This window comes from Papaver somniferum, chromosome 2 (genome assembly GCF_003573695.1).
Source record: "Papaver somniferum cultivar HN1 chromosome 2, ASM357369v1, whole genome shotgun sequence".
NCBI lineage: Eukaryota > Viridiplantae > Streptophyta > Magnoliopsida > Ranunculales > Papaveraceae > Papaver > Papaver somniferum.
Window position 1 is genome coordinate 142922231 of NC_039359.1, and position 27163 is coordinate 142949393.

At 36.9% G+C, this 27163-nt stretch overlaps 2 protein-coding genes and 1 long non-coding RNA gene across 11 annotated transcripts; 2 read left to right on the forward strand and 1 right to left on the reverse strand.

Annotated features, from left to right (window-relative positions):
• The first annotated feature begins 734 nt into the window (after positions 1 to 734).
• On the forward strand, positions 735 to 2958 carry LOC113349330. Its single transcript, XR_003360104.1, has 2 exons — positions 735 to 1054; positions 2777 to 2958. It is a non-coding gene; the product is annotated as an uncharacterized LOC113349330 (long non-coding RNA).
• On the forward strand, positions 1049 to 2709 carry LOC113349328. Its single transcript, XM_026593292.1, has 2 exons — positions 1049 to 2135; positions 2230 to 2709. Exons 1-2 carry the CDS (start codon positions 1630 to 1632, stop codon positions 2579 to 2581), a joined length of 858 nt encoding a protein of 285 aa, XP_026449077.1. The 5' UTR covers positions 1049 to 1629; the 3' UTR covers positions 2582 to 2709.
• A 75-nt stretch (positions 2959 to 3033) lies between the features above and the next one.
• Positions 3034 to 9771, reverse strand: LOC113349329 (RNA-binding protein 42-like). 9 transcript variants are annotated; one of them, XM_026593295.1, is made up of 10 exons: positions 9549 to 9771; positions 8883 to 8943; positions 8667 to 8738; positions 8441 to 8592; positions 6946 to 7343; positions 6648 to 6825; positions 4736 to 4833; positions 3925 to 4021; positions 3370 to 3455; positions 3034 to 3274 (listed from the first exon to the last, which is right to left on the reverse strand). In XM_026593295.1, the coding sequence occupies exons 5-10, from the start codon at positions 7108 to 7110 to the stop codon at positions 3221 to 3223; spliced, it is 678 nt and encodes a 225-aa protein (XP_026449080.1). In that variant the 5' UTR covers positions 7111 to 7343; positions 8441 to 8592; positions 8667 to 8738; positions 8883 to 8943; positions 9549 to 9771; the 3' UTR covers positions 3034 to 3220. The 9 variants fall into 9 exon arrangements, with proteins under 9 accessions (XP_026449080.1, XP_026449079.1, XP_026449084.1 ...); XM_026593294.1 differs by adding an exon at positions 9223 to 9319 and having other exon boundaries at positions 8441 to 8738; XM_026593299.1 differs by lacking the exon at positions 8883 to 8943.
• Between the last annotated feature and the right edge of the window lie 17392 nt (positions 9772 to 27163).

Here is a 27163-nt window from a genome sequence, read left to right on the forward strand (position 1 = left end):
GGTTTTTGGTTAACCAATAATTATGTCAAACCGAAAAAAAATACACAAATTTACAGATAAAAAAATCGTAGTTGCCGATAGTATTGGTTTACACAAATATACAGACAAAAAAAATCAAGAATAGTTAAAGCTTACTCTAATTCTAGAGATCAAATGAAGATATATAATATATCTTAATTTAGATATTGACAAATAAAAAAGAAGGAAGACGGGAAGAAAAAAGTCGAGTAACAGCAGCTGTAGTTGGGGGTGGAGAAGGGAGGCGACTGAGAGAAGGAGAAAGAGAAAGAGGGAGAGTATCATAATGAAATATTAGATTTAGGGTTTCTAAATCGACGGTAGAAATTAAGTTTAAAAATTAATCGGTTCCCCAATGGTTTTTGGTTCGGTTTTCAGGTCAAACCAAAACCAAACCAGTAATGTCGGTTTTTCAACATTTTTTACCAAACCAATCCAAATCTAAATGGTTTGGTTCGGTTTCTTGCTTATTGGTCTGGTTCGGTCGGTTTCCAACGGTTAACCGACACCATGTTCATCCCTACTTCGAGGTTTCGTATTTGTTTGACTGGGGACGACGTAATCGGGTGGGGCCAGTCAAGGAAGCAATCTAAAACTAAAGTAGTTCTTTTGTCTCTGTTTGGTCAGTCTTTATTAAAGTCTTTAAAGAGGTCCCAGTCCTAGGAAACAAGAAAAAGAAATCCTCCTTTTTCTTTTTGTACCACCACACCAGACTCCAAAGTTGCCTCCTTCTATTCTGAATCTGAGTCGGAGAAGAATTTCAAGAACAATCTGTTTCTTGTTTCAAACACCAGAAATCTAATGATTTGAAGATTCAGAAAATACTTTCATTCGTTCTCAACAGAACTCCTCTCTTATGCAAATATCTAGAACAGTTCTAGAAACTTATTAACTTAAATCTTCTTTCTGCTCTCCTAAACAGTCTTCATGGAAAAGCAATTAGCATCCGGATCAGCACCAGCAGCTGAGACAAGTGAAAGACAACGTCCACCGGTTCCAATGGCAGCACCTTGGCTTATTTTTCCACATGGAGAAGGTAGGAAATTTCAAAGTTTCTATAACCTTGTGAACCTAATTATAGAAATTGCATCAAGTCTATACCGGAGATGCGAGGAAAAGCTTATTTTCATAAAACTTGTCATCAAGGATGGCTAATTGTTATTGGTAATGTTGATAATACTCATCAATATTCTGTGGCTAACTCAAATTTAGATAATTGTTTCTTGTGGAATCCTGTATCATCCGAAACTATTCAATTACCTAACCTCGATCGTCAGTCTTTTAGTACCGAATCAAAAAAATACTTTATGTTCGACTTAGTATTATCCTCACCGCCTATTACATGTACTTATAATTCTGACACTGATGGCTGCACAGTATTCATCATTTTTAAAGGTATGAGTGATTTAGGTGTTAGTCAAGATAAGCACATTCTAGTTTTCTATAGACCAGGGGACAAACAATGGAGAACAGTAGAATTGGATATCCAGAGAGACCGGAGAGACGATCATTCAAAATGTATCGATTCTCTGCTTTGCTTTCAAGGTAAGTTATATGCATTCAGTTTTGAAAATTGGGTTATAGAGATCGAAATACGAAAATTATGGCATCATGTTGTCATCAGTAAAAACCCAATTTCTTAGAAAATTCAAGGTAGAGGAAGCCGATTTACCACTAATAGGCGGAGGAGAGGAGATGGACTTCGGTCTTTACATGGAAGATTGGCTTGAATCTGGTAATGAAATCTTCAAAGTTTATTTAAATTGCAGCCCAAGAGGTTTTAGAAAAGTTGCCTCGACACGTATCTTCAAGTTGGATTTCTCATCAATGACTTGGGTTTTGTTGAAGTCTTTGGGTGATCATGTTCTCTTTATGTGCACAAACAAGGAGGCGGTAGACTTGTACTCTAGTAAGTGTTATTCAACGTCAAGTGCATCTTGCTCAGTAGCTGATATGGGACTGGAAAGAGGTTGTTTGTTCTATACACTACCTGAAGATCAAACCTTGTATGTATATGAAGTAGAAGATAGTGGTACTACCACTATCTTGCCGTGTTTGCACCTTCCAACGCCATGGTTTCAACCTACTTGGATGATGATGCCCACCACAGTGGACAGGTAAATACAGCATCAATGCAGCCACAAGTACATTATGATGATTACGATATGGTCTTATAGTAATGGATTTTTTTTTTTTTTTGATTGTTGGCAGGCATGTTCCTGGAAAAAGGATAAGCATACCAGATCTTCTAGTAAGCCAGGATACAACGGCAACCAGTATAGGAAAGGAGAATATGAGCAGGCTAAATGATACAGTAGGAGAATTAGAAGCGGTAAAACAGTGGGATTTTCTTAATGATTATGACAGTACAGAGGAGATAGCGAGCTTTCTCCATCCAGTGGATTACGTTCATTTTCGTATAGCCTGTAAACAGAATTCAATATTTTTCCCTGCATTGAACCAAATATCGGCTTCTACGAGGACCACAGCAACTACATATTTATCTCCATGGCTGATTTGTAGTCGTTTATTTCCCAGATTTAATCTTGCCTTTTTGTTCTAAAGGTCTAAAATTTCATCGTTTTTCTCGGCCATTTGGATTTACCGATCGAAAACTGTCGAATTTCAAATTTTGATATGGTCCTTATTAGGAGTCCACTTTTTTTTCTATTGTCAGATTATGTGAAAGTCATCGACTCAGCATCATTTTAAAATTTTTTGAATCTGATTTATCAAGGAATCACCTGATGGAGTGCAGGGCGCACTGTCCGGATGAAGTGGAAGCGCAGGATACTCTAGAAGCATTACATTGGACCAAAATAAAATCTACTTCTCTAGATTACAAGACCAAAATATAATCTGATTCAGGTTCCTATTTTTCTCTTACTGTAAAAATGTTGAGCTGGGCACCAAGGTAAAAACTCTTATTATGTTGGTTCCTGTGTGTTTCTTCATATATATTCTTGAGCCTAGCCGGTCTGCCAATGGATCAGAACCTCTACATTATAACTTCTGAAAGTCTTGAAGTCTTATTTTCTATGATTATCATTTAAAACTATGGGTTGCTGTGAACCTTACAATATACACGTTAATCATGTCAGTCCCATGTGGGATTAATGTTCAAAATGGAATGCGGTAGGACCAAAAGAGCTGCAAGAAAAATGAAGAGGAAGTTTGAAACAGTGGTCTACTTGTTGCAGATTCACTTGTGTAGGACACTCTTCTTTGATTGCTTTTGCTTCTTATAAGATTGGTGCTGCAATGGAATAGAATGTATAATGTGAGTACGCTAAAGATTATACTGTAATGAAAAAATGAAAAGAAAATCCTTCAGAGTCGAATCCGTATTACCTTCTGTTTTTCCAAGGCCTCCATATCTGTCCTCTCCTTCCAGCTGCTCTTCCGCAATTTTATAGGACGATTTCCGACATACTTGCATGCAAAATTGTGTCAGATTCAAGGATAAAAGCTGGGTGAACAATAAGTCTTAACTTAATAACGAGATTTTGTTCTACCGTCATTTTATTGGCATGACACTGTTTATGTTTCAATCCATACCAAAGATGGGTTATTAACAAGAGAATTGTGGTGCAATAGACCCACTGTTGCATAAAATCTTAGTCTGAAATAATTAGTACAGATTTTGAATGCAACATTCATAAACCATCGGATAACTGCTTCCTAATTACAACTAAAAAGGTAATTCCTAACTGATGACACCCTGAGTCAAATACTAACCATTCGATAACTGTTTCCTAATTACATCCTCATAATTGACGACACCCTGAGTCAAATACTTTAATTCAGAGACAACAGGAAGAAAAAACTAAAACCCTATTCCGAAAGATAATCACGACAAATCAAAACCTACAAATTAAATAAAAAAGCCAGCATGTGTTTACATACCATTCATTTCTTTCAAGGCAGCGGCAAGGTCTAAAGGATAACCAAAACTAACAAATCCAAAACCTCGAGTCTTTCTGGTCCTCTTATCTCTGACAACCTGGAACATTGTTAACCAGTATTGGTAAGCCATCAAGTAATAATTGACTAGAACAAGAAGTACAGAAGACAAATTGCAAATTAATGCCAAACTTGAAAATGAACAAGAAGTAAAATATAAAATTAAGTGTGGCTGGTGGAGACTACACAAGTGGACGGGCAGAGAAAGAGAATATAGATTAATCCCTCTAACAAGACTGCTTTTAGACAAAGGACATCAGAAATGATGTTGCGAGTCGTTAACCTTGAAAAGTTCAACGTAAAAGTGATAGACATAACCATGGGAAAATTATGCGAACAATGGTGTGAAGATGAAAAGTTCATCTGTACAGATGTTTGTGACATTTAGGAGACAGGACATATTGGTGAAAATCAAGGAAAACAAAACCCAATTGTTCAAAATCTATCTCATGTTACTTGCCTAAATTCTTTATTTTGTATGCAAGAGCACATCCCATATGACAATACTCTGCAAAATCAACCAATAAATTACTTAAACATTGTTGGATTTCTCATTTTGTCCTACATACACCTTTTATGTCTCATGAACAGCTAGAGTATATAATTTGGGTGGCTTGATGCAGAGAGCCTTCTCTAAATTCAACTAATATAAGAGTTGACGAGCCTTAACCACACACCTGAAAAAACTGTGCAGTAGAGAAAGAAACAAAAAACAACAGAATATAAGAGTCAAGGACATAGTTTTGAAACTTACTCTTGCCATGTTAAAGGTAGGAAATCTTGTAAAGGCTTTCGAAAGCACCTCATCATTCACTTCATTCCCGAGATCCCCACAAAATAAGCGATAATCATCTGCAAATCACTTTCAACCAGTTAAACATAGACATAATATGACCAACCAGAATATAGTTTTACATCAAAAATGAAGTGTGCCTTGATTCTATCTGGGGTATTTTGCGTTTCCTCCCCTTTAAAGATAGCTAATTAGCGTTTCCTCCCCAAATAGATTCAAATTAGTGTTTCCTCCCATCGTTAAGTTTTCCATCCAATTTCCAGTTAGATGAGTCAGCAAGGAGATATACGTGGCAGAAATATACACGTGGTGTGTTCAATTACCAAAATACCCTCATTTATTTCCCTGACTTGATTTACGGTCTTCTTCCCTGAGTCTGAGACTCAGACTCAAATCACTCATCTACATCTTCAATGGAAATACATCATCACTAGCAACTCCAACAATTCATCGTCTCATCTGAGATATATTACTTCAAACGATTCACCAAACCCATTCATCGTCTCATCTGTAATTGACCACCACCAACAATCAAAACCAGACCCACTCTCTAAATTCATCTAATTCAACTCAGAATCGTCATATCTATCATCTAATTCAATTTCTCAATCTCCAATTCGACAAACCCCAGACAGAATCATCAAACCTAGATACCCAAATCAATCTGAGCAACAAACCCTAATTCTTCATCTGTAACTTCATGCAACAGTCCAATGAAAAGATAAAAATTGTTAAATTTGATTCCACCATATGCAAAACGATCGAACAAGGGTTTTAATTCGTTCGGTGATTTATATTTGTTTGCTGCCATCAATGGTGATTGGAAATAAAGTAGAGATTGGGGAAAGTTTATTCAGATTGATATCGCTGCCGTAATTGAAGATGATTGGTGACGATTAAGAGTGGCTTTGATCCGAATCTGAATTTGATAGCAAGATGGTGCCTAGATTAAAAGAAGTTGCTGCTGCCGTTGAATTAATGGATTGCGGAGATGGGTGTTAGTTGAGCATTAATAAGATGGATTGATAGAAAATTAAGTTAGGGTTTCAATTAGTGTTCTGAATTGGGGATTTGCGACTGTTGATGGTAAGTTTCAATAACGGTGATTGAAATTTGAGATGAAATAGATGGATATGATCAATTCAGAGTTGCAAGAGATGAAGCTACAACAATTGATATGCGGTTTACAGAGAATAAGGAATTGGAAATAAGCTGAAGGTGGGTTTTTGGTTAATTCTTAGCACCAGCAGCTCGAGTTGGTAGATGGTGAAATTAGGTCCAGAATGAGAAGTCCCTGAAGTGGTGATATGAATGGTGAATGGAGGAATTGATGATGGATTCCAGGTTCGGGTTTTGAGCTATGAAGAATTAACATATTTTAGTTCTGCTATTGCGACAATGGATGGGATGATTATGAACTGGTTCTTGGTGGAGGGTATTTTGGGTAGGTCAAGAAACACGTGTACAGTTTATGCCACGCGTGCACGGGTGCTGACTCACCTAACCGAGCAATGGATGGAATTCCTAACGATGGGAGGAAACACTAGTTTGAATCTATTTGGGGAGGAAACGCTAATTAGCTATCTTTAAAAGGGAGGAAACGCAAAATACCCCATTCTATCTAAAAGACATAACATTAGGTTATCTATCCATTCATGAGTAGATACACGGATGGCAATATTTGATCAGCAAAAGATAATTTATTTGGCATCAAAAGTGGGTATCCTTTCCAAAATACATAAAGTCAGATTATTTAGTCATCCATTCATGTGTCATCAACCCATTATTTCTACACGCAAAGAACACTAATAATTAATTTCATTACCATCTCTATGAGCTAATAAAAGTGAAATGGAAAAGGTAGAGATCATACTTTCTGGCCACTCAGCAAGTGTTGGATCCTCCCATGTCTGTCCAGCAGCTTTACGAGGAATTGCTCTCCTTTTCGTCTCTGCTTTGTGTTCAATTTCACTGCTTGCTAATGCAGCTTTTACACTTTCTAGTGCTTCTGGTGTAATTGACAGTGCATCTCTCTGGAACAATTGTTGAGCCTGTGAATTCACAGGAAAACACAGATTGAATTAGTATTATACTTCCATCCATCAAATAAAGAAAACCCTGAAACAACAAAAGATACAGCAAGGAACATAAAAATTGAACGTTTCACTAGCCTGTTGATATTGTGGCAATGTATAACCAGTGGTTGCTGGGGCAGGAGTAGCATAAACAGAAGGATGCATAGGTGGAGGCATTAGAATTTTAGATGGTGCGGGAGCAGGGATTTGATAAGTAGGTGTTGGAGGGATATGTGAATTAGGGTATTGATAGGCAGCCATTGGATCAGGTTGTTGTTGTTGCTGTTGTTGAAGATAAAAAGGAAGAGGGAAATATGAACCATTTGAATACGTGAATTTGAAGAAGTCGAATCATCATTCGCCATATTTCTTTTATCAAGACTAGCAAAGACACAAGTGCGATGCACCTGCCAACATGCACCAAAACCACCAAAAGACCACCAATTAACCTCCAATAACGTATCTTCGTTTATGCACTCCAATTGTACCTTAATCTGTAACATCAAAAGTTGCAACTTGGAATCAGTTCACCAATACAGACTTTCACGGGAGTAGCCTAATAGACAGACAAATTAAGGGGATATATGTCTAGTCAATAAGTCTTGGGATTTTGGAGGCCTGGTTTCCCTCCTGAAGCATCAAAAATTGCCCAGCTTTCACATGATGTCTTCCTCCAGGCATTGTCAGATACCATCGAAGGAAATGTAATATGACTTCTCTTTTGTCTGGATACACTCTTACAGAAGAAATATTTGTCTTATGAGCTTTGAAAGGATATATATAATCTTCCAAACAGGACGAAAACAATATGTATTCTTATAAATGACTCTGATATTGATTAAAGTTGCATATTGGCGATATAAAAATGTAGCACCATATTTAGCATTGACAGTACTTTATTTTTCTTGTAATTCCTGGCAGTGTTGATGTACAGTTACTAATTGATGCAAATACAGATAGAAATTCAGATGTTGACAGATGGTGTAATGCTAATCCATCAACAGAAGAGAGATACCTATGCAATAATATTAATTCTGGTTGCACATGGTTGGGATTCATTGCGATCCTAGAGCTTGAGAAGGGTCATTTTTACCCTAACATTACGTAGGCAATAAGCTCATGCATCAGTGGTCATGAATCTTCATGAGAGAGTTGCTAGTAAACATACTTGGGTTGCTATTTTAATGGCGCTGGTCTCACGATTACTGCTGATCCATGTCAGTATCAGCCAATAGCTAATGTATACAAATTCAATTTATAGTTATTGCTATTTGTTCCAAGGAAAAGAGACTAAAAACTCATGCTGCATTCAAATACGGGGATCTAGAATTTAGTATTCAAAGATTGAACTTAGTGAGACATTGTTTGAGCCTGAATTTAGTTAGGATGTGTCCAAGATTTTGTGGTTACTCGGATCCACCAGTCAATTGATCAAAAAAGATGCATGTCACTGGCGGTTCATTAAATGGGAACTTGAAAAAAATCAGATGGCGGTTCATTAAATTATACAAATTTGAGAAGACCAAAATACATGCAGCTAAAGCTCATAAACCGTGATGAGAAGATCAAAATTCGTGTAGCATTTTCTTACCAAGTCTTTAGAGGAACCAATATCCAGTTAGAATGCAAAATTGTCCCAGAATGTGCTGAAGTTGAATCTGATAGAGTTAGGTTAGAGAATCTGCTAATATGATCCCCAGCGAATAGGACCTTGAGCAGCTTCTATAATAAGGACACAGATCCCTGCTACAAAACATAAAGATATACAAAGACTACTCAATCAAAGATGACCAACAAATGTTCAATACAATTCTTACCTCAAACAGCTTAATCAAGGTAACGTGTGTTTAAAACTATATACAACTAAGTTGCTGCCCTGCTAAATTAGTCTGCAATGTCGAAGGAAATAAAATCCATTAAATTGAATTATAATTTGTTTGACATTTGAATTACAATCTGTTAGACATTTTCACAAACAACTAAAGCTCATAAATTGTGATGAGAAGATCGAAGTATATGGAGCATTTTCTTACCAAGTCTTTAGAGGAATGAATATCCAGTTAGTTTGCGAATTTCTTCCAGAATGTGTTGAAGCTGAAGTTGATAAGTTAGGTTAGAGAATCTGATTAGGAAGAGTGAAGGGAACCAAATATGTAAGGCTGAAAAAACTGAAACCAATTTTTTTTTTTTTTGATAGAAATTGTGTGAACTCAGTTGAGGATGATGGAAGAATGGGAGAAAATATGGAAAAATTGAAATCTCGTTCTAGGAAACTTGAAATCGAGTTCAACTTTTTCTGGTAGAAAATTGTAAGTGGTCATGTATACTATTCAAGAATAAGAAATGGAACAGAACAGATGGACCAGATGATACCCAAATTTATACACTTCAACTTGATTTGAGATTTCAATTTCTGTCAACTGAGACCTAACTTACTCGCATACAGCTAAACTTCAGAATCAGATAAACCCTATATTCACATAAAGCTAAACTTCAGAATCAGATAAACCCTATATCATAGAGTTACTCAATAGTAGATCTTAGGGTCGGGTTGTTAGAATTCGTGTAGCTGAAAAATTGACACTATCGAAGCTTCGTATCGAAATTGATCAACTAAATTGATAAACTAAAGGGCGAATTTCAATGAAAACCCATTCAAAATTCATTCCATGACAATCAATTGAAACTAACTTACTGACCTGTACTTCCGCTTCTGTTCGTTCCTTTGGGTTAAGATTGTGTCGATTGGGGGACGATGAAAGAATTGGGAATCTGAAATCAATGAAAATAATAAAAAACAAAAAACTTGTCGACGATTTTTCGAACTGGATTGGGGTTAGACGAAGATGAAGATGATTTGGGGGCGATAATAGAATGGAAAATACGTGTTTACACTTTACCCCTTTCAAATCAACGAAAAAACTGGTAACAGGCTAACAGCTTAAAACACGGAGGGGTGTTATTGGTATTCTCTGTTCCGCGGTAGACTTTTTACCTGCAATGAAGACTAGAATACTTTTTGCAGGTGGCGGAGGAAAATTTTTTGAACTCCCAGTACGAGTTCAAAATTGAACTAGCAGCTTTTCCTCCGTTGGATTACGAAGATAATGACATTAGCTAACTGTGTACTTAACCACAGTTACCTGTCATACTTTTGAAATAGTGATGTCTTTGTAATTTGGCCGCTAAAATCTCAACAACCATTATCATATGTGAATCAAGTTATATACTCCTCATCTTGATCTATAGTGTTTTTTTTTCATGATCACTTAGAGCAACTGCAGTGGACGAGCAAACCTATAATTATGGTCCAGGGACGAGACGCAACGGGACTGAGTAAAGACTAAAATCTGGACCAAAACCAAGTTCCAGACCATATTTGGTCTGGGACCAAGACCAAAACTATATATAGTGGAGCGGATGTATAATCACCGTTTGTCATCGGGCGTGTATATAATCTACGCCTGTTGTGAAACGTACGTAAAGTCACCGCCCCATAAAGAGGCGTGTATATAAGTTACGCCCGGTTCAGGCGTTGATAAAATGTTCGCCCGTTGGGACGTTGCTAAAGTTTACGCCCCACGTCAGGCGTTCATAAAATTAACGCCCCATTCAGACGAAGATTATACAAACGCCCCAGCCCGGCGTTGATATTCTTAACGCCCCATGCCAGGCGTATATATAGTTAACGCCCCAGCCCGGCGTTGATATAGTTAACGCCCCACGCCAGGCGTTTATATAGTTAACGCCCCAGACAGGCGTTGATATAATTAACGCCCCACGCCAGGCGTTTATATAGTTAACGCCCCATCCCGGCGTTGATATAGTTAACGCCCCACTCCAGGCGTATATATAGTTAACGCCCCAGCCCGGCGTTGATATAGTTAACGCCCCACGCCAGGCGTTTATATAGTTAACGCCCCAAGCTTGAGTTTAAAAAAAAAAAAAAAACTTAGACAAAATTGATTTTGAAATTTTTTTATACCGTTGGTAATTCGAACGTTGAAGAAAATGGAACGTTGGATAATTTGGAACGTTGGAAAGTTTGGAAGACATTTTGGAACGTTGAAAATTTCGGAAGAAACACCTATATATACACATGAGATCATGTGACATTTTCCCACGACTAATACTTCAAACTATCTATCACACCAATAAGAAGAAATATTATTTCTGCTTTCAAATCATTTGGAAAATTTTCACGGATTCGCTTACAATGGCACCAAGAGTAGCACGAGGTCCAAATTTTACGACAATCGAAGATGTAACAATGTGTAAAATTCATTTATCTATATCTCAAGATTCTAGTGTTGGAGCTGATCAATCAGAGGCGACGTTGTGGACTCGTATCAAGGATGATATTGAACTTCATTTACCTAATAATCCAGAGCGGTCTTGGAGTTCTTGGCAAAAACGATATCAGGGAATAAGTAAAGATGTGGCGTTATTTTCGGCAAAAGAGGCAGAAGTTGAAGGTGAATATCATACTGGATGGGGTCCTGAAAAGAAGGTAAGCATTCTTGATTTTTCGAACAATTGTTTTCTAATATTTAATAAGCGCCCATGTACTTAAGTGTTTTTAAAAACATTAACAGCTTGAAGAAGTTAACAAGAGGTTCAAGGAATGCAACGATGGGAAAAAAATTTAAGCACGAAGAGTGCTACCCAATTGTGTTAGAAAATATAAAATATAATCGGCGATCGACTTTTGTATTCGATACGACGCATGATTTGGACACTTATGAGAATAACGAGGAAGATGATGAAGGACCGCAAACAACAACTCAAGGAGAGACCGGTAACGACACAGATGGGGGAGACATAGAGAACACATATCTTCGTAAGATAGGGAAAAAAGCAGCAAAAAGATTGAAGAAAACAGGGAGAGAGAAATCCAGTCACCAAGAGGAATTGATGGGAATAATTATTAAAGAACAACAAAATTTCAATACTCATTACCAAGCACAATCAAGATTCAAGATGGAACAAAGAGCAGCAGAGTTTGCAGCAAAACAAGCTGAACACGCGGCAAAAATAGCCAAGCAAGCTGAAGACGACGAATTTCGCATCATTATGAAGGATCTTCAAAAAATGGATCCTGTACAACAAGAGTACTTCCAACTTCACAGGGCGGAGATAGTTCGGAATAGATGAAACCAATCTTAACACAAAGGCGGAATAATTCAAACCTTAATTATTTCTCCTATTTAGTGATTAGTAGTATTATTAGTATTATTATGTTTTAAATTTCTTATTATCTGAACAATTAGCATTATTATTATGTAATTTTTGGATTTTAAAATTTACTTCCGTTGATTTGAATTAAATTTCTACTTTTTTGAAACATACGACCTTAATTAAAACTTGAGGATATTTACATACAAAGAGATAATAGAACGTACAGCAAAATCATTTGGGAAAACTTGAGGATGATTACCAAATTTAACATAGAAAGGAAATGACAAACGGCAATTTTTAATTCCCATATTCTGCCCATATATATTCGATCAAGTCATCACGCAAGCGAATATGTGCATCTTTGTTACGCATTGCACGTCGGCGTTGCTGAGCTCTAATTTGGGAAAACTCGTCACTATTGCCTCTTAATATATTAACCGGTGCTGCGTTGCTACGTTGTTCATAAACATGTGGCCAGTCACCGGGTAGACGCTCATCCTCGACTATCATATTATGTAAGATAATACAAGTTTTCATGATATAGGCAAGCACATCTGGATTCCACATTCTTACAGGTTGTTTGATGATTCCAAATTGTTGTTGAAGTACACCAAATCCCCGTTCAACATCTTTTCTTGCACCCTCTTGCATCGATGAAAATATTTCCTTTTTCCTACCAACCGGATGTTTAATGGCCATAATAATAGTAGGAATCTCTGGGTATATTCCATCACCTAGATAATACGACATATCATATGAATGTCCGTTCACCTCATAGCTCACCGGCGGTGCTTTTCCTGTTACAAGACTTCGAAAAACATATGAACGGTTCATAACATTAATATCGTTGTTAGAGCCGGGCATACCAAAAAAAGCATGCCAAAACCATAGGTCATACGACACCACTGCCTCCAACACGATACTTTCGCTCCCTTTATATGCGGTGTAAGCCCCAGATTCTGCCGACGGACATTTATCCCATTTCCAATGCATGCAATCTAGACTACCCAGCATCCCAGGAAATCCCCGGTCTTTGTTTTGCTTGAGCAACAGTTCAATATCACCAGCCGTTGGTTCACACAAATATTCTTTCCCATACACATTCACAATCGTCTTACAGAACCTACGAGTAGCTTCCAGCACAGTTGTTTCTCCTATGCGTAAGTACTCGTCTATTGCATCTTCCGCACATCCGTAAGCTAACATTCGTACTGCTGCTGTTACTTTTTGATGAGGGTTTAATCCTAAAACTCCACAAGCATCGGGATTTTGAACAAAATATCTGTTTGCATTGGTAACACCTTCCACTATCCGGTTAAACAATTGTCGACGCATTCTAAATCTTCTGCGAAAAACATTGGGTGGTTGATTTGGGTACGGAGAGAAATAGTCGTTCCATAGAAGTTCAGCCCCTGACTCACGATCTCTTGGTATTCTGATACGAGTTTGAGGCCATTTTGAATTTGTAACAAGGACTCCCAAACTAACGGCCATGTTATTTTGCATAATTGCTATTGCATCATCATCCGAGGAATAAAAACTACTATTAGAAGAAGAAGATGAAGAAGAAACAGAAGAGCAATAATGAGCGGTTTTCTCATAGTGTTCCATTACTATATGAAGCAGAAGAGATGTATTGTTATTCATATATTGAGTGAAACCAGTCTTTAATTTATAACCCATTTTCAAGAGCATTACAAAAACCAAAAATAGATATTTTTTTGGGTTCACGCAAATGTGTTTTCCAAAAAAGATAAAGTGTTTGTCAGTGACCTGATATGACAATACTATATATGATATGACTATACTATATATGATATGACTATACTATATAAGATAAGAAAAGATAACTCCAAAGACAGGTCATCTAAATAGTCATAACAAATTAACCCTTCATATTATCATTATCCGAAGTCGACGATCTTGGTGCCATAAAAGGCATGTGCGTTCTCGCATTGGTATTGACTGAGGACATTGTTGAAGCTGATCCTTGATTCATACAACTCCAAACTTGTGATGGCATTGTTTGAGAAAAGGAACCGTATCCAAGGGGAGGTTGGACAGTGTGCGGCATATGGAAAAGAGATAGTTATTGCTGCAAATCAACGTTCGCATTATTTAGCCTTTGTATTTATGCTTCTTTCGACATAATAACGTCCATCCTCTCCTTCGTTTGTTTTAATGTAAATTCGCGAAATTGTTGATTAAAATCAGCATTTTCTTGAAATAATGTGTAAGCTTCATGCTGTCAAGAAAAAATAAAATACATAAGTACAAATATACCAACAAAAATCGAACGTACAATAAAAAGTCGAAAGTACACTTACGTGGGATAATAGATGTGGAGGAGGGATATGTACATGTTCAGCAGGTTGTTCAATTGGTTCCGTATACAAGTCACCGACATACCCATATGTATGGGCTTCCCAAATAGGATGAGTCACATAATCTTTGTAGTTGGTTACCATTCTCCAGTATTGTAAATATATATCATAATCTTTAACAACTTGCACTATCTCTGTTGCATCGACCAAACCTTCTTTTTTTAGGCGTTCGGCTTGAATATTGCCAATATCCCCTATAACTGTGTGTAGTCTTATAGGAACAGCGAAAGTACAATGGTTTTGCCGCCAACACCTTTCACCAAGATACATGTTGTGTTGTGCAGTTAGAAAGGGAATAAGAATTTAGTAAGTATGTTATATAGAAAAAAAGTATGTTATATAGTAAGTATGCTATATAATAAAATTTAGTAAGTAATCACAATGCCCATGTAAGAAAATATATATCTCGAGTCTGATAGCCGCGTAGCCGTGCATCCCATATCAGATGCAAGAACTTCTCTGTATGATTCCCATGGGCGCCATGTCACTTGTTCAGCAGTAAGCTTACTCAGTAAATCCCTACAACGGAAAATATCATTTGTATTCTTCGGTACATTCCATTTAGAAGATACGGGCCATTTTTGTTCTGTACTCGCCTCTGGGATTTCTGGTCGACATATGCCCAGGTATTCATACCCCCAAAACTACTCCATCAAAATAATTAGCCAGTTTAATAACTTAGCAACAAAATAAACAATGAGAGGAAAAATAACTAGATTGAAAGAATACCTCTAAGCTTTGGAATGGACCACATAGTTCCTTCTGTCTCCTCCCAGATAAACGGAGTGCCGCATACAATTTCGAAAACGCGGAACCACCCCAGTCATACGTGGAAACTACATCAAGATTTTCAAAAGCAGCTAACCATCCAGCATCAATATAAGTCTTTGCATTAGAAAAGAAAAAATGTCCCAAAACATACATGAAAAAGGCAATTGCTACTCTATGAGCAAGGGTGCTATCATTTTCAGCCGCAACCAACTTGTCTTCGAAGAAATATGACCTTAAATATTTAATTGTAATTGAATTTGAAACCCACGACGGTGCTTTTGGACAGAGCGTGACATCTTGGATATCCGGAAAGATATGCTCACGAACATGTTCAAATTGGTACTTCCCCGAATCATAAGGAACATCAGGCCCATCACCGATACTCAGTCCAGTCAACATGAGCCAATCTAGGGGGTGAATCCCATCTCACCAAATGGGAAGTGAAAAGTGTTTGTTGTATCCCAAAACCGCTCAGAAATATAATCAACCATTGAATGGTTGGTTTCGCTACATTGTATGTCCAGTAAATTTTTCCATCCCGCTTTTTCAATAATATATTTAGCTCTAGGACAGTGTTGTGAAATAGTTTGATAGTGATGAATTACCGATGCCAAAGATCCACGATGTTGATACTTCAATTTGTGCTCTCATGTAAATGTGATGTCCGTAGTAGCGTGCGGTTTATCATCTTGCAGTATAGGAAACCTCCCTAACCGGGGAATATCAACCTCCTTAATTGTACCAGTAGGGATTAAGTTATAATCATCTTCGGCTACAGATTTTTGTTTCTTGTTCGTCTTCATGCGACCATTGAACCGCGCTGTGAATTTGTTCAACATCTGTGCACACATAATATAGATGCAGTTACATTATTAAAAGACCAACCCTCATTAACGAATATTTTTATTAGTCCATCACCATTTATATTCCAAATACTATAAATCCTTAACACAAACCATATCAATTCCAAATTCTATAATTCCACAAACACAAATTAAATCGTCACCGATGCATTTCGAAAATCATTACAAGATTCCACAACCCAATTTAATCACTAAAAAATCAATTCCATACTCACGCAATTAGCTCTTCTACATATGTAACTCCCAAAATTTACATAATTACAATTTACATAACTAAAATTAATCACCTCAAAATTCAATAAAAAACAATACAAATTCAATTATTGGTAACCATATTCACATACAACATGCAGAAAAGAAATAATTAATCCAATAATTTACATAACTACAATAATTTAAAATTAATCCAATAATTTTAAAATTAATCCAATAATTTACATAACTACAACTATTGATAACCATATTCACTAAAATTAATTACCAACAGACAACATGCAGAAAAACAATAAAAGGAAGCTCTCAATTGAAATAGGTTGATTGAAACAGATGAAGGGTGAGAACTATTTCCCACATAATCTACATAACCACAGATTTTTACAATACCCAAAAATTATAAATCTATTCCTCCCACAAATTAGATCTTCTATAACTATTTTCGGCAAAAATTTAACCAAATTTACATAAGCAGCAAATAGTGTTTTTTTCACATACATATTAATCTCTAAAAAAGCATAAAACACACATACCCAATTAAATTTAACCAATTTCATATTCATATTTGTTCGTTAAAACCCAATTTTATATAAACTAATTTTAACAAATAAAACCCTAAATAAGTTATACAACGATAAAACAAAAGAGATTAAGAAAAAAAAAACATACCTCTTTTGTAACCCGAGTTCATCAAGTATCTCGTTTTTTGCTTTTCTTTTACTTCTCGTTACTGTGATGTATCTCGTTTTTTCTTTTCTTTTGGTTCAGAAGCTGTGTTTGTGGGCGGTAGAAACAAAGAGGAGGTAGAAAAGAAAAGAAGAAGACGGAGAAGATTAGGGTAAAGGGCAAGTGAACACGTGGGCTATACGTGGTGGTTAGAGATTGTCTCGGCTTTAATTCCACACGTGCTCGATACGTGTGTTAATACAAGTCCAACACTATACGTACGCCTGCCATGAAGCGTTGATTCCTTCATTCGCCTGAGTGAAACCAAGCGTTGATTATACGTACGCCTGAGAGAAGAGTGAGGCGTTGATTATACGTACGCCTGAGAGAAGAGAGAAGCGTTGATTATACGTACGCCTGAGTGAGGCGTTGATTATACGTACGCCTGAATGAGGCGTTGATTATACGTTCGCCTGAAACAGGCGTTGATTATACGTACGCCTCAAAACAGGCGTTGATTATACGTACGCTTCATTCAGGCGTTGATTATACGTCCTCCACACCAGGCGTTGATTATACGTACGCCCCTTCTCCGAGCGTGAACTATATGTACGCCCCACAACCAGCGTATTCTTTACCAACGCCCCACAACCAGCATTAACTATATCTTCGCCCGGCCCAAACGAAGATTATACAAACGCTCCACATGCAAGCGTGGATTATACATCCGCCCGACTAAATATACTCCACTGCCTTAACGTGACACTACAGACTAAACTCAAATTTGATCGTTTGTTTTGGTCTTTGATCTTTGGTTTTGATCGTACCACTGTGGACGCTCTTAAAGATCCTAGTTCAGATTCCATGGATGCGTATTCATATCTTTTCCGACTATGATCTTTTATTTTCTTTTATCTTCCTTATAGGATTTTTGAGATGATTTGACAAATCGTTGTAATATATATTTCAGTTGTTCTATACAACCATTAACCTAATATTGATTAACTTGGTTTCAAGCACTAGGAGGACGTAGAGCTTATCGTTTCAAGCACTAGGAGGACATAGAGCAAGTGACTAGAAATCTGTTAATGGAACTATATTCATCAGATAATCAAATTATTAATGACAACCAATGGCAAGCGCAGAAACAAAAGGTTCATGAGTGTTCGATTTGTGGTTTAACGTTTGCGATGGAAACAACTGCAACAACAGAAACAATAACGACAGGGTTGTCATCCTCGTCATCATACTCGTCAAAAAGAACTAGTACCGGAAGTGCCAGTATCCAAGAGATCAAATAGTAGCCGGAGAGATTTGAGTTTCAATTTGGATTTGAGCTTATAAAAAATATGGTATGTAACTGAGGTTAAGGATTAAATGAATTGATGTCATATCTTGGTAACCCAATGGAGGAAAAGCTACCAGTTCAATTTTGAACTCGCACTGCGAGTTCAAAATATTTTTCGGTGGCGAAGGCATTTTTTTACAAAAATTCTCAACAAACCACAAAAAAAACCGCCTGAAAAAACCGATAGACACAGAGCCAAGCCTAAAGCGGGACCCCCTGCTGTCCTCCGTGGGGCCCACCGGGACCCATCAGAAAAACTTGTGAGACAAAAAGGGGATTAGGTTTTCATGTGGTTCGAATTCTCGGTCTGTTAAAAATTACTGATTTTTTTATCGGAGATGCTTCACCTACCGCGCCTCTGTCCCGCAAGATATCCCGCTAGGGGATCCGACGGTTCCTGGTCACCTTCTTTGTCATTGGGATTATAAGTGGGGGAAAGTGGGGCCCATATATGTGAGAGGCGGGATTTTCAGTCGGGAGAGAGGCGCGGTAGGGCAATCATTTTCGTTTTTTTATGCTGTAAATTACCTTTTTAAAGATCCAACAAAAAAAATGTAAATTACCTTTTTAAAAGCAATCAAAGATAGCTCGGGGAAGTGGATAGAAGGGACCGAGAAGGTGGGTGAAATCATCACGGGCCATTTCAAGAAAAGTGGCAACCACCTCTAGGATAGATTTAGAGAGTAGTTATCTAGATGATACTTAGCCAAGCATAACTGAAAAGGATAATGAGTTTCTGATTGAGATACCTAATATGGAGGAAATAAAGAATGTAGTCTTCGGTATGGAACCAGACAAAGCTCTCGGGACAGATGGTTTCACCCCTAGGTTTTTTCAGATGAACTGGGAAATGGTTCAGCATGAAGCATTTAATATGGTGGAGAGTTTCTTCACCTCAGGTTTCATCCTAAGGGAGATAAACACTACGTTTATCACTCTTATACCCAAGATTGAGTACCCTCAAGTAGCCAGTGACTATAGACCCATTAGCCTCAGTAACGTCATTTACAAAATCATGTCAAAAATCTTAGACAATAGGTCAAAAAGGTTCCTCCCAAATATTATCTCTCCATACCAAGCAACTTTTATACAAGGTAGATAGATATCGGATAATGTCTTCATAGCCCATGAGATGATACATACCATGAGAGCCCAAAGAGGTAGTGAATTCCTTATGGGGCTAAAGATAGATATGTCGAAGGAGTTCGACATAGTGGAATGAAGTTTCTTAGGTAAGATTCTATACAAACTAGGCTTTAGCAGTAAGTAGTGTAAGTTAGTCCACCAATGCATAAGTACAGTGTCAGCCTCTGTCCTCTAGTGAACAATTCGTTCCTTCCATAGGTTTGAGGCAGGGAGATCTTTTATCTCCCTACCTCTTCATCATTTTCATCGAGATGTTGTCTAGAGATATCTCTAAATCCGAGGACATAAACCTAATCCATGAGATTAAGGTAGGACAAAATGCCCCGTCCATATCACATCTGATGTTTGCTGATGACCTGCTGGTCTTCAGTAAAGCCAGTAAAGATGAGAGTGAGAACATTTTGAGAGTGTTAAATGAGTTTAGCCTGGCCTCTGGCCAGCTAATAAACATGGAAAAGTCAGGTTTCTTTTTCAGCCGAAATTCCCATCAGAGCACAATGAATGATGTCATAAACACTCAAGGGGTGAAGAGGATCTCTTTTAATGACAAGTATTTAGGATCACCACTGTTTAAACACACCTTAGAAATCAAGTCGTGTAGTTTCATTTTAGACAGAGTTGAGGGAAATTTCCAAGAATGGAAAGGAAAAAACGTATCTTTTGCAGGCAAAGGAATCATGATACAAACCTCCTCGTCTACAATGCCGATGTACCAGATGAATTGCTTTAGGGTTCCAGTGGAAGTGATGGAAATCATTGCCAAAATGCGACGGGACTTTTTCTGGGGGGGAAATGAGAATGGCAAAAAAAGGGTTTTTCTAAAGGCTTGGATTGGAGTATGTATACCAAAGAGTATGGGAGGAATGGGTTTTTTGAATCTAAGGGAATTTAACTCGGCAATTCTGGCCAAAGTTAGATGGAGACTGCTGAAGGAACCTAATGGTCTATGGGGGTCAATTTATAAAAGTAAGTACTTCCCAGAGTCAAGTCTGCTGAACAAGAATTACAAGTGTTCTGACAAGGACTCGTGGGTTTGGAAAAACTTAATGAAGGAAGTGGGGAAGATAAGAGAGAACACTGAATAGAGGGTGGGGGATGGTAAAACTATTAGATTTTGGGAGGAAGTTTGGTGTCTAGGACAACAACACCAAATGGTAGAACCACTCCATCAAATTCAGAAGATCACCAATGTGGAGGATCTAATGGATAAGTTTGGAGAGGATTGGACTTGGGATACAATGAAGTTGTGACTGTACTTTGAACCACAAGGTTGTCAGAAAATTAAAGGGACTAAGATAAACAAAGGTAAAGAAGATGAGTTAAGATGGAAACTTGAAAAGAATGGGAAGTTCTCTATCAAGTCCTTGTATATGAAGATTATGCTAAGGGGTCAGCTGGAGGATACCCAAATGAAACAGTTTTGGAGCAAGGTTTGGCGAATGAACACAGTTCCGAGAGTGAAGACTTTTGTCTGGAAATATATTCATTCCATACTTCCCTTGAACGAGAGAATTAGTAGGGTTTTATCGTACATCAACAAGATCTGCCTATTGTGTGGGAAGCAGGATGAAACTCTTACCCACATCTTTATGAGATGTGAGTTCACAATCAATGTTCTGAGCCATATGGGTATTAGACTCACAGTATAAACTAATAACCAAACTGACTTCCATTGTTGGTTGCGGGATTGGTTCAATAGAGGTAGAATGGATAGGTTAGGAGTCTTTGAGTGGCTGATTTTCTAGCAATTATTTGCTGGAAAATATGGAAGATCAGGTGTGACTTAGTATTTAGAAAAATTAAGATTAACCCTAAGAGAACATGTGTTAGTATTACCAATATGGTAAAATGTAGCAGAAGAATTAAAGTAGAAAACCTGAAATCCGAGGTCCAAATAATAACCAATTCTAAACCTATAGTCACCAACATACTAGCTGTCAAGATTAGCATAGCTTTGTGCATCAGTAATAATAACTTGGAGGGAGGCATAACACTAAGTCTATCAGATCATGCAGGAACGATATATGAAGCAAGATGCAGGTACCTTGAAGCAGGTGCAGAGGAAGGCCTAGCAGATGAAGCAGCTTCCATGACAATCCATTGGGCTCACTAACTAAACTATCCCCAGGTCGAAGTTGAAGGAGACAATGGGAAAGTCCTTGAAGTAGTCAAGATTCAACTAGGAGAAGCGAATAAAAACTTTCAAAATCTGCATACAAGCAGAAACAAAAACTTTAAATTATGTATTAGGAAGCTCAAGGAACTTAGTCTGGTTCCTGAGACTGAAAATTTCATGGCAAGAAAGATGGTTGTTTTTTGTTGTGAACATAAACTCAGGTCGCAGTGGAAAGAGCCACTCATTAACACTTTTTTGGTAATCCTTCTACAGGATGACATTATAACAAACTATGGAATGTATCTCCAGGGTTGAACCTGGTTTATTTATTAAAAAAAAGAGTTGACGCTGTTCTATGTATACTGTTATCCTATGTTTACTTTTTTGAAATTTCTTCTTTTAAGTCGACATACAAAACTTTAGATGAAAGAGGTTGATTCATCTATTTATCCTATCTCATAAACCATGCTTCATCTTTTTTCAATTTCGTTTATAGTAAAATGGAGTTGATTAGATAACTTCCTTGAAAACCGGCTTACAATAAGCCATTGTCAACCAAAATGAAACGTTTTAACAAAGAAATTCAAAACATTGCAAGCCATTGTCAATCAAAAACAAATGTCTTAGCAAAGAATTTCAAAACATTTCAACGTTTAATAAAGACCACCAGTACATAACATTAGCAAAGATTGAGAATATGAGCGGGGAAATCTCATCTTAAAATATGCCCAGTTTAATAAAATTTTCTTAGCTTAAAAACTCATAAGTTGAGGAGTCTAGTACACGAAGATATACTAAAAAGCTAAGGTTTGAAAAAAGAAAGTCGAATTTATGCCCCTCCGTTTCTAAAAAAAAATAGGGTTGTTTGGTTTGCACATAGATTAAAAAAACTAATCATTGTTGCCAATTTTCCATATTTTTTCTTAATTTTTCTTTGGTCTCGTTTCTGATATTAGAGAAAAAAAGGGAGACAGAAATGGCCCCCTTTCTGTATTAAAAAAGATAACTAAGAGAGAGAAATGGTCCTTCGTGGGTATATTAGTAACCTCCTAACATTTGAGTTTCCATTTATGGAAACCAACCTGATTTTTTTTTTACATATCCAAATTAGGAAACCATCATTTTTTAGAAATAGAGGGAGCATTGTTCTCCCTGAATCGTTTTTCTAACAAGACCATAATAGCTAGCTCTAAGGGAAACACATGGGTTTGGAGTTTTCGGTCCATGAAGGTTGATATCGTATGATGAGCCTACTACCTTAGATGAACAAATGGTAAAAACTTAAAGATACACAAGAGTAGAAAGCAATTGTGGCAGTGGTAAATAAAATAAGGATGACACGGGTCAGGATTACACTAAAAAACAGTAGAGTGTGCACAAATCCTCCCTCATTAAATGTAACATTAACAAAACATGTGAACCCTACAACATGTTTGTTTTTTATTATATGGCGTCTAGATCTTACTCGGTCCAAGTTAGATATGAGACTGTTTTTTTTCTTGGAGTCAGATTTGACTCGCGATCTGAGTAAGACCTAACTCCTGACTTGGACCCGTTTGAGTCAAGTAATAAAATACCAGTGACTTATGATACCAAACCACTTACTCATATTTTTCAGTCAGATGAGTTAGATCTGGCTTAGATACAAATATATTGAGTCAGATCCAGTTGAGTCAGGTGATTTCAGTCAGATCCAGACGAGTCAGTTGAGTCTAGATAAAACAAAGAAGGTTCTAGTCTTAACTCCTCAAGACCGCCTTAATCTCTTCATCTCAATTTTGCCTCTTCTACCTAAGTTTTGTTCGACAACGTACCTGTCAGGTTGGGCATAACACGAGAAATTTCCTATCAAATATTTGGAGTACGACTACATGTAAAACCAGTCAAACAAACTCGAAGAAGACTAGCACAACAATGAAAAGTCGGTAGAAGAGTAAATAACGCGAGGGAGAGAGCAATATTCGTACGAAAATTCCACTATCCAGAGTGGGTAGCAGACATGGTAAACGTACCAAAGAAGTACAAAATCCTTCATATATGTATTGACTACATGGACCTCATCTAGGCATGTGCAAAAGACATCGACCCCTTACTAGATATCAACCAAATAGTGCACGATATGGAAAAACATGAGTTATTCACCTTAATGAATGGATATTCAGGAAGCAGTCGAATCCGAATAAGCAAAATCGACGAAGAAAAAACAACATTCATTGCACCTGAAGGGCTATATTGCTTTAAAGTCATGCTTTTTAGATTAAAAAACATGGAAACACAATTTCAACGAATGATGGACAAGCAATTTGCAGATGGGATTTAACCATTATCAAAAGTGCAGGTGGAAAATATGTTATTAAATAACAATAAGGCGTAGAATCACCTACCATACCAAGAAACACGCGAGCCATTTAACGAGATTCTACGAAAGAACACACCGTTCAAACGTAGTCATTTATTTTGTAGTATCCTAGATAATTTGTAAAGTAAGAGATAAAACCATCAACGAATTGACTTGTATCAAAATTTTCAAATTTACCTCTTTTAGAGGATTAGATACCCATCGCCAAATTGTTACTGAGATGTACTATCTTTTTTTTATAAATTTTTTTGATATGGAAGAGAATTCATTTTAATATTTTTTTTTTAGTGAGAATCGATTCCACACCTATAATAATTTAAATCTTTAAATATATTTTTCTAAGTTATTGCCTTAACATGCTTATATATTTGAGTAGTGAATTCATTCTGAATTAACATTATGCGTAGGTAGAAAATAACCTAATAGACCAAGAAACACGCAAGCCATTTTTCGAGGCTTTATTGAAGAAAGCACCGTTCAAACAGAGTCAATTTTGTAGTACGCTAGATAATTTAGAAATTATAAAAAAAGTGAACCTTGTCGATGAACCTTACCGATAATTTAAAAAATAAGAAACAAAAGTGAACCTTGTCGTTCCAGCTTAGAAAATAGATGTTCGTTCAACATATGACACCGCGCCAGAGAATTCAGGTGAAACATTAGATTATGAGGGTGTTAGAGCATTGCTAGGTCAAACTCACAAGTGTTGCTATCCAAGCTTATTGTCAAATTTAGTTGTCAAAACTGTATCTTGATTTCTAGTTTACAATTAGTTAAGTCTCAGACTAGGATAAAAATGTGGTTGAGAAACAGAGGATCACCAGTCATCATTGCGTTCTACCATTTGAAGGCGAAGATCAACCCAAGCTTTTGGAGAACTTCATCAAAAAAAGGTAAGTGAAGACTGAACCACCTATTTCTCAAGTTATATTCACTTTCTATCATTTGAGACGATGTCGCATAACTAATTAGACTATTATGCATAAATAAGAATTTCGAGTCCAGTTTATCTTGATAATTTCTCGAAATATAATGGCTAAGCTTAATGAACATTTGTTCATACTTGATGAATTTCGGTTAAGGAAAATTTATTGTTCGGAATCAAAATCGTGATTCAAGTTTATCATTCATAAATATCCTGGAACAGTGATATGTGTCATTGTTGTTATTCAGGAATATTTCGAATCGATTTAGAGAAATATAAAACTACTATTCATTTGGATACAAGACAGTGGAATCAGTTTTACTGGAAAAACTGTTATAAGTCTGAACCCGTATTACATGTATTCGTACAAATAGCAGAGTAGCTATATACATATTGACTTACGAATTAGTGGTAAAAAAATTCTTATGTATACCATATGAAAATCTGTGTGACTCGTGAACCGGATCGGTATGCATACTCGTATGCAAACCATTCTTGAACTATGGTTATGCAAACTTAAATTTTTTTGTGTTCCTGAACTCGGTGGCGTTTCCAAACCTGTACGTAAACCGATTTAGTTCTGTGAACTCTGGAAGCGGCGACAATATTTGAGTTTCCAAACCGGTACGCAAAACTTAAAAATTCTTTGAACTCCGAAACTTAGGTTTGGTGGAATGTTTGCAAACTGGTATGCGTATGTTGCTGAACCGCTTTGGGTTAAAGTTTCCAAACCAGTATGCGTATGTGGCTGATCCGACTCACGAACTACTATGTATTTGTACTCGTACATCTACTAATCATGTCGATTATATTTTCAAGTGTGTTTAAATTATTTCTACGAGATAATTAGCATTTGATTAATTCTTTATAAACATTAGACTTATTTGATCTCATGTCTGTGACTCAGAGTTAATGTCTTATGTGTTCATGAAAACGAAGATTAAGCTTAAGTTCAAACCGGCTAGTTTCGGCTAACCATGTTGAACATAGTCCTTTGTACACGGTTCGGTTACGGTCTCACCTAACCAGAGTGTATATCTTTTCTATGTAAACCAGATTCAAAGATTCATCTAACGATGGATATTTTTTGCTTGGTTCCAAAGCTATCTTAGCTTAAACCTAAAAAGCAACCTATGCTTTGAATGTCTATAAAATGGGAACTCCAAGCAACAATGATTTTTGAATCCTAAAACTACTTTTTGTTCAGTCCTAGTTGTATCTAGAGTCGTCTACTCTATAAACCCTTTTAGGGTTTAGCGACTATAAAGACTTTATTGGGATTCGTGAAGCCGAGTCCAGTTATCTTTCCTTGATAACTCGATTATCATGATCTTGATTGTTTGTAGAGCTTGCTCCAACGATCAAGATAGATAGTAATCATCAAAGTTCTCTTCGTCTCAGACTTTGTTGATTCCACAAGTTTTATACTTGTGAGGTGAATAATAATATAGGATGTACTTCGGGTTGCATAAGTCTGTATTTTGAGGATAGCTAGACTTTGTCGATGGTTTTCATCTCATACATTTGATTTTGATCATACGTTTCGATCGTAATCAGTAAATCAATTATATAGGATTAATCTGTGGGAGGAAGATTTGGTTTAAAGTCTTCAATTGAGTTGAAGCAACTCTTAGTTGGTGTGACGTCTTCTAAGGGAATCAATTGCGCGGAGTCCTGCTGGGATTCAAGAGGCATAAGGAGTGCGACTGTACCTTAATCGGTGGGATACCTTTAGGGATCAACTACATTTCAGTATGAAGTTAATTGGTAGCAGGCTAGTGTCTATAGCAGCTTAATACAGTTTGGTTTTCAATCTGGACTAGGTCCCAGGTTTCTCTGCATTTGCGGTTTCATCGTTAACAAAACTTGTGGTGTCTGTGTTATTTATTTTTCCACGTTATATTGTTTATCTCTATAATTGAAATATCACTGGTTGTGCGTTGAACAATCATAGTAGAGACATCCGACCTAGTTTGTTGGATACGACTTGATTGATTCTTGGACATCGGTCTTTGGTACCGTCCAAGTTATCTCTTTGTGATTAGGTTCATGGATTTAATTATTTAAACGTTCTAATCACAAGATATAAAGATATAACTCTAATATATTATTCCTTGATTGAGTGTACTCTCGGACTTGTATTGAGTTTGTCCACACAGATTGCCTAAGAAAAAAGTAGTGGTGTATTTTGGTACCCCCGCGTTTTTAGAAGGCACTAGATAACTGCAAAATTTTATCCAAAGATTGAATTATCACAGAGGAACGGATATTGAATATATTTGAACTACCTTCAAGAGAATACTATTACGGAAGGAGCCATTTGAGAGAAAAACTATGTCTTAGTT

Bases quoted from the DNA above. Each gene is read 5' to 3' on its own strand.
- LOC113349328 (XM_026593292.1), top strand. From the start codon at position 1,630: ATGTTGTCATCAGTAAAAACCCAATTTCTTAGAAAATTCAAGGTAGAG. The intron at 2,136-2,229 runs GTAAATACAGCA...GATTGTTGGCAG, and splicing joins ATGCCCACCACAGTGGACAG to GCATGTTCCTGGAAAAAGGA.
- LOC113349329 (XM_026593297.1), bottom strand. From the start codon at position 7,110: ATGGCTGCCTATCAATACCCTAATTCACATATCCCTCCAACACCTACT. The intron at 3,456-3,924 runs GTATGTAAACAC...ACAATTTTGCAT, and splicing joins TGCCTTGAAAGAAATGAATG to GCAAGTATGTCGGAAATCGT. The intron at 3,275-3,369 runs GTAATACGGATT...ATTCCATTGCAG, and splicing joins AGGCCTTGGAAAAACAGAAG to CACCAATCTTATAAGAAGCA.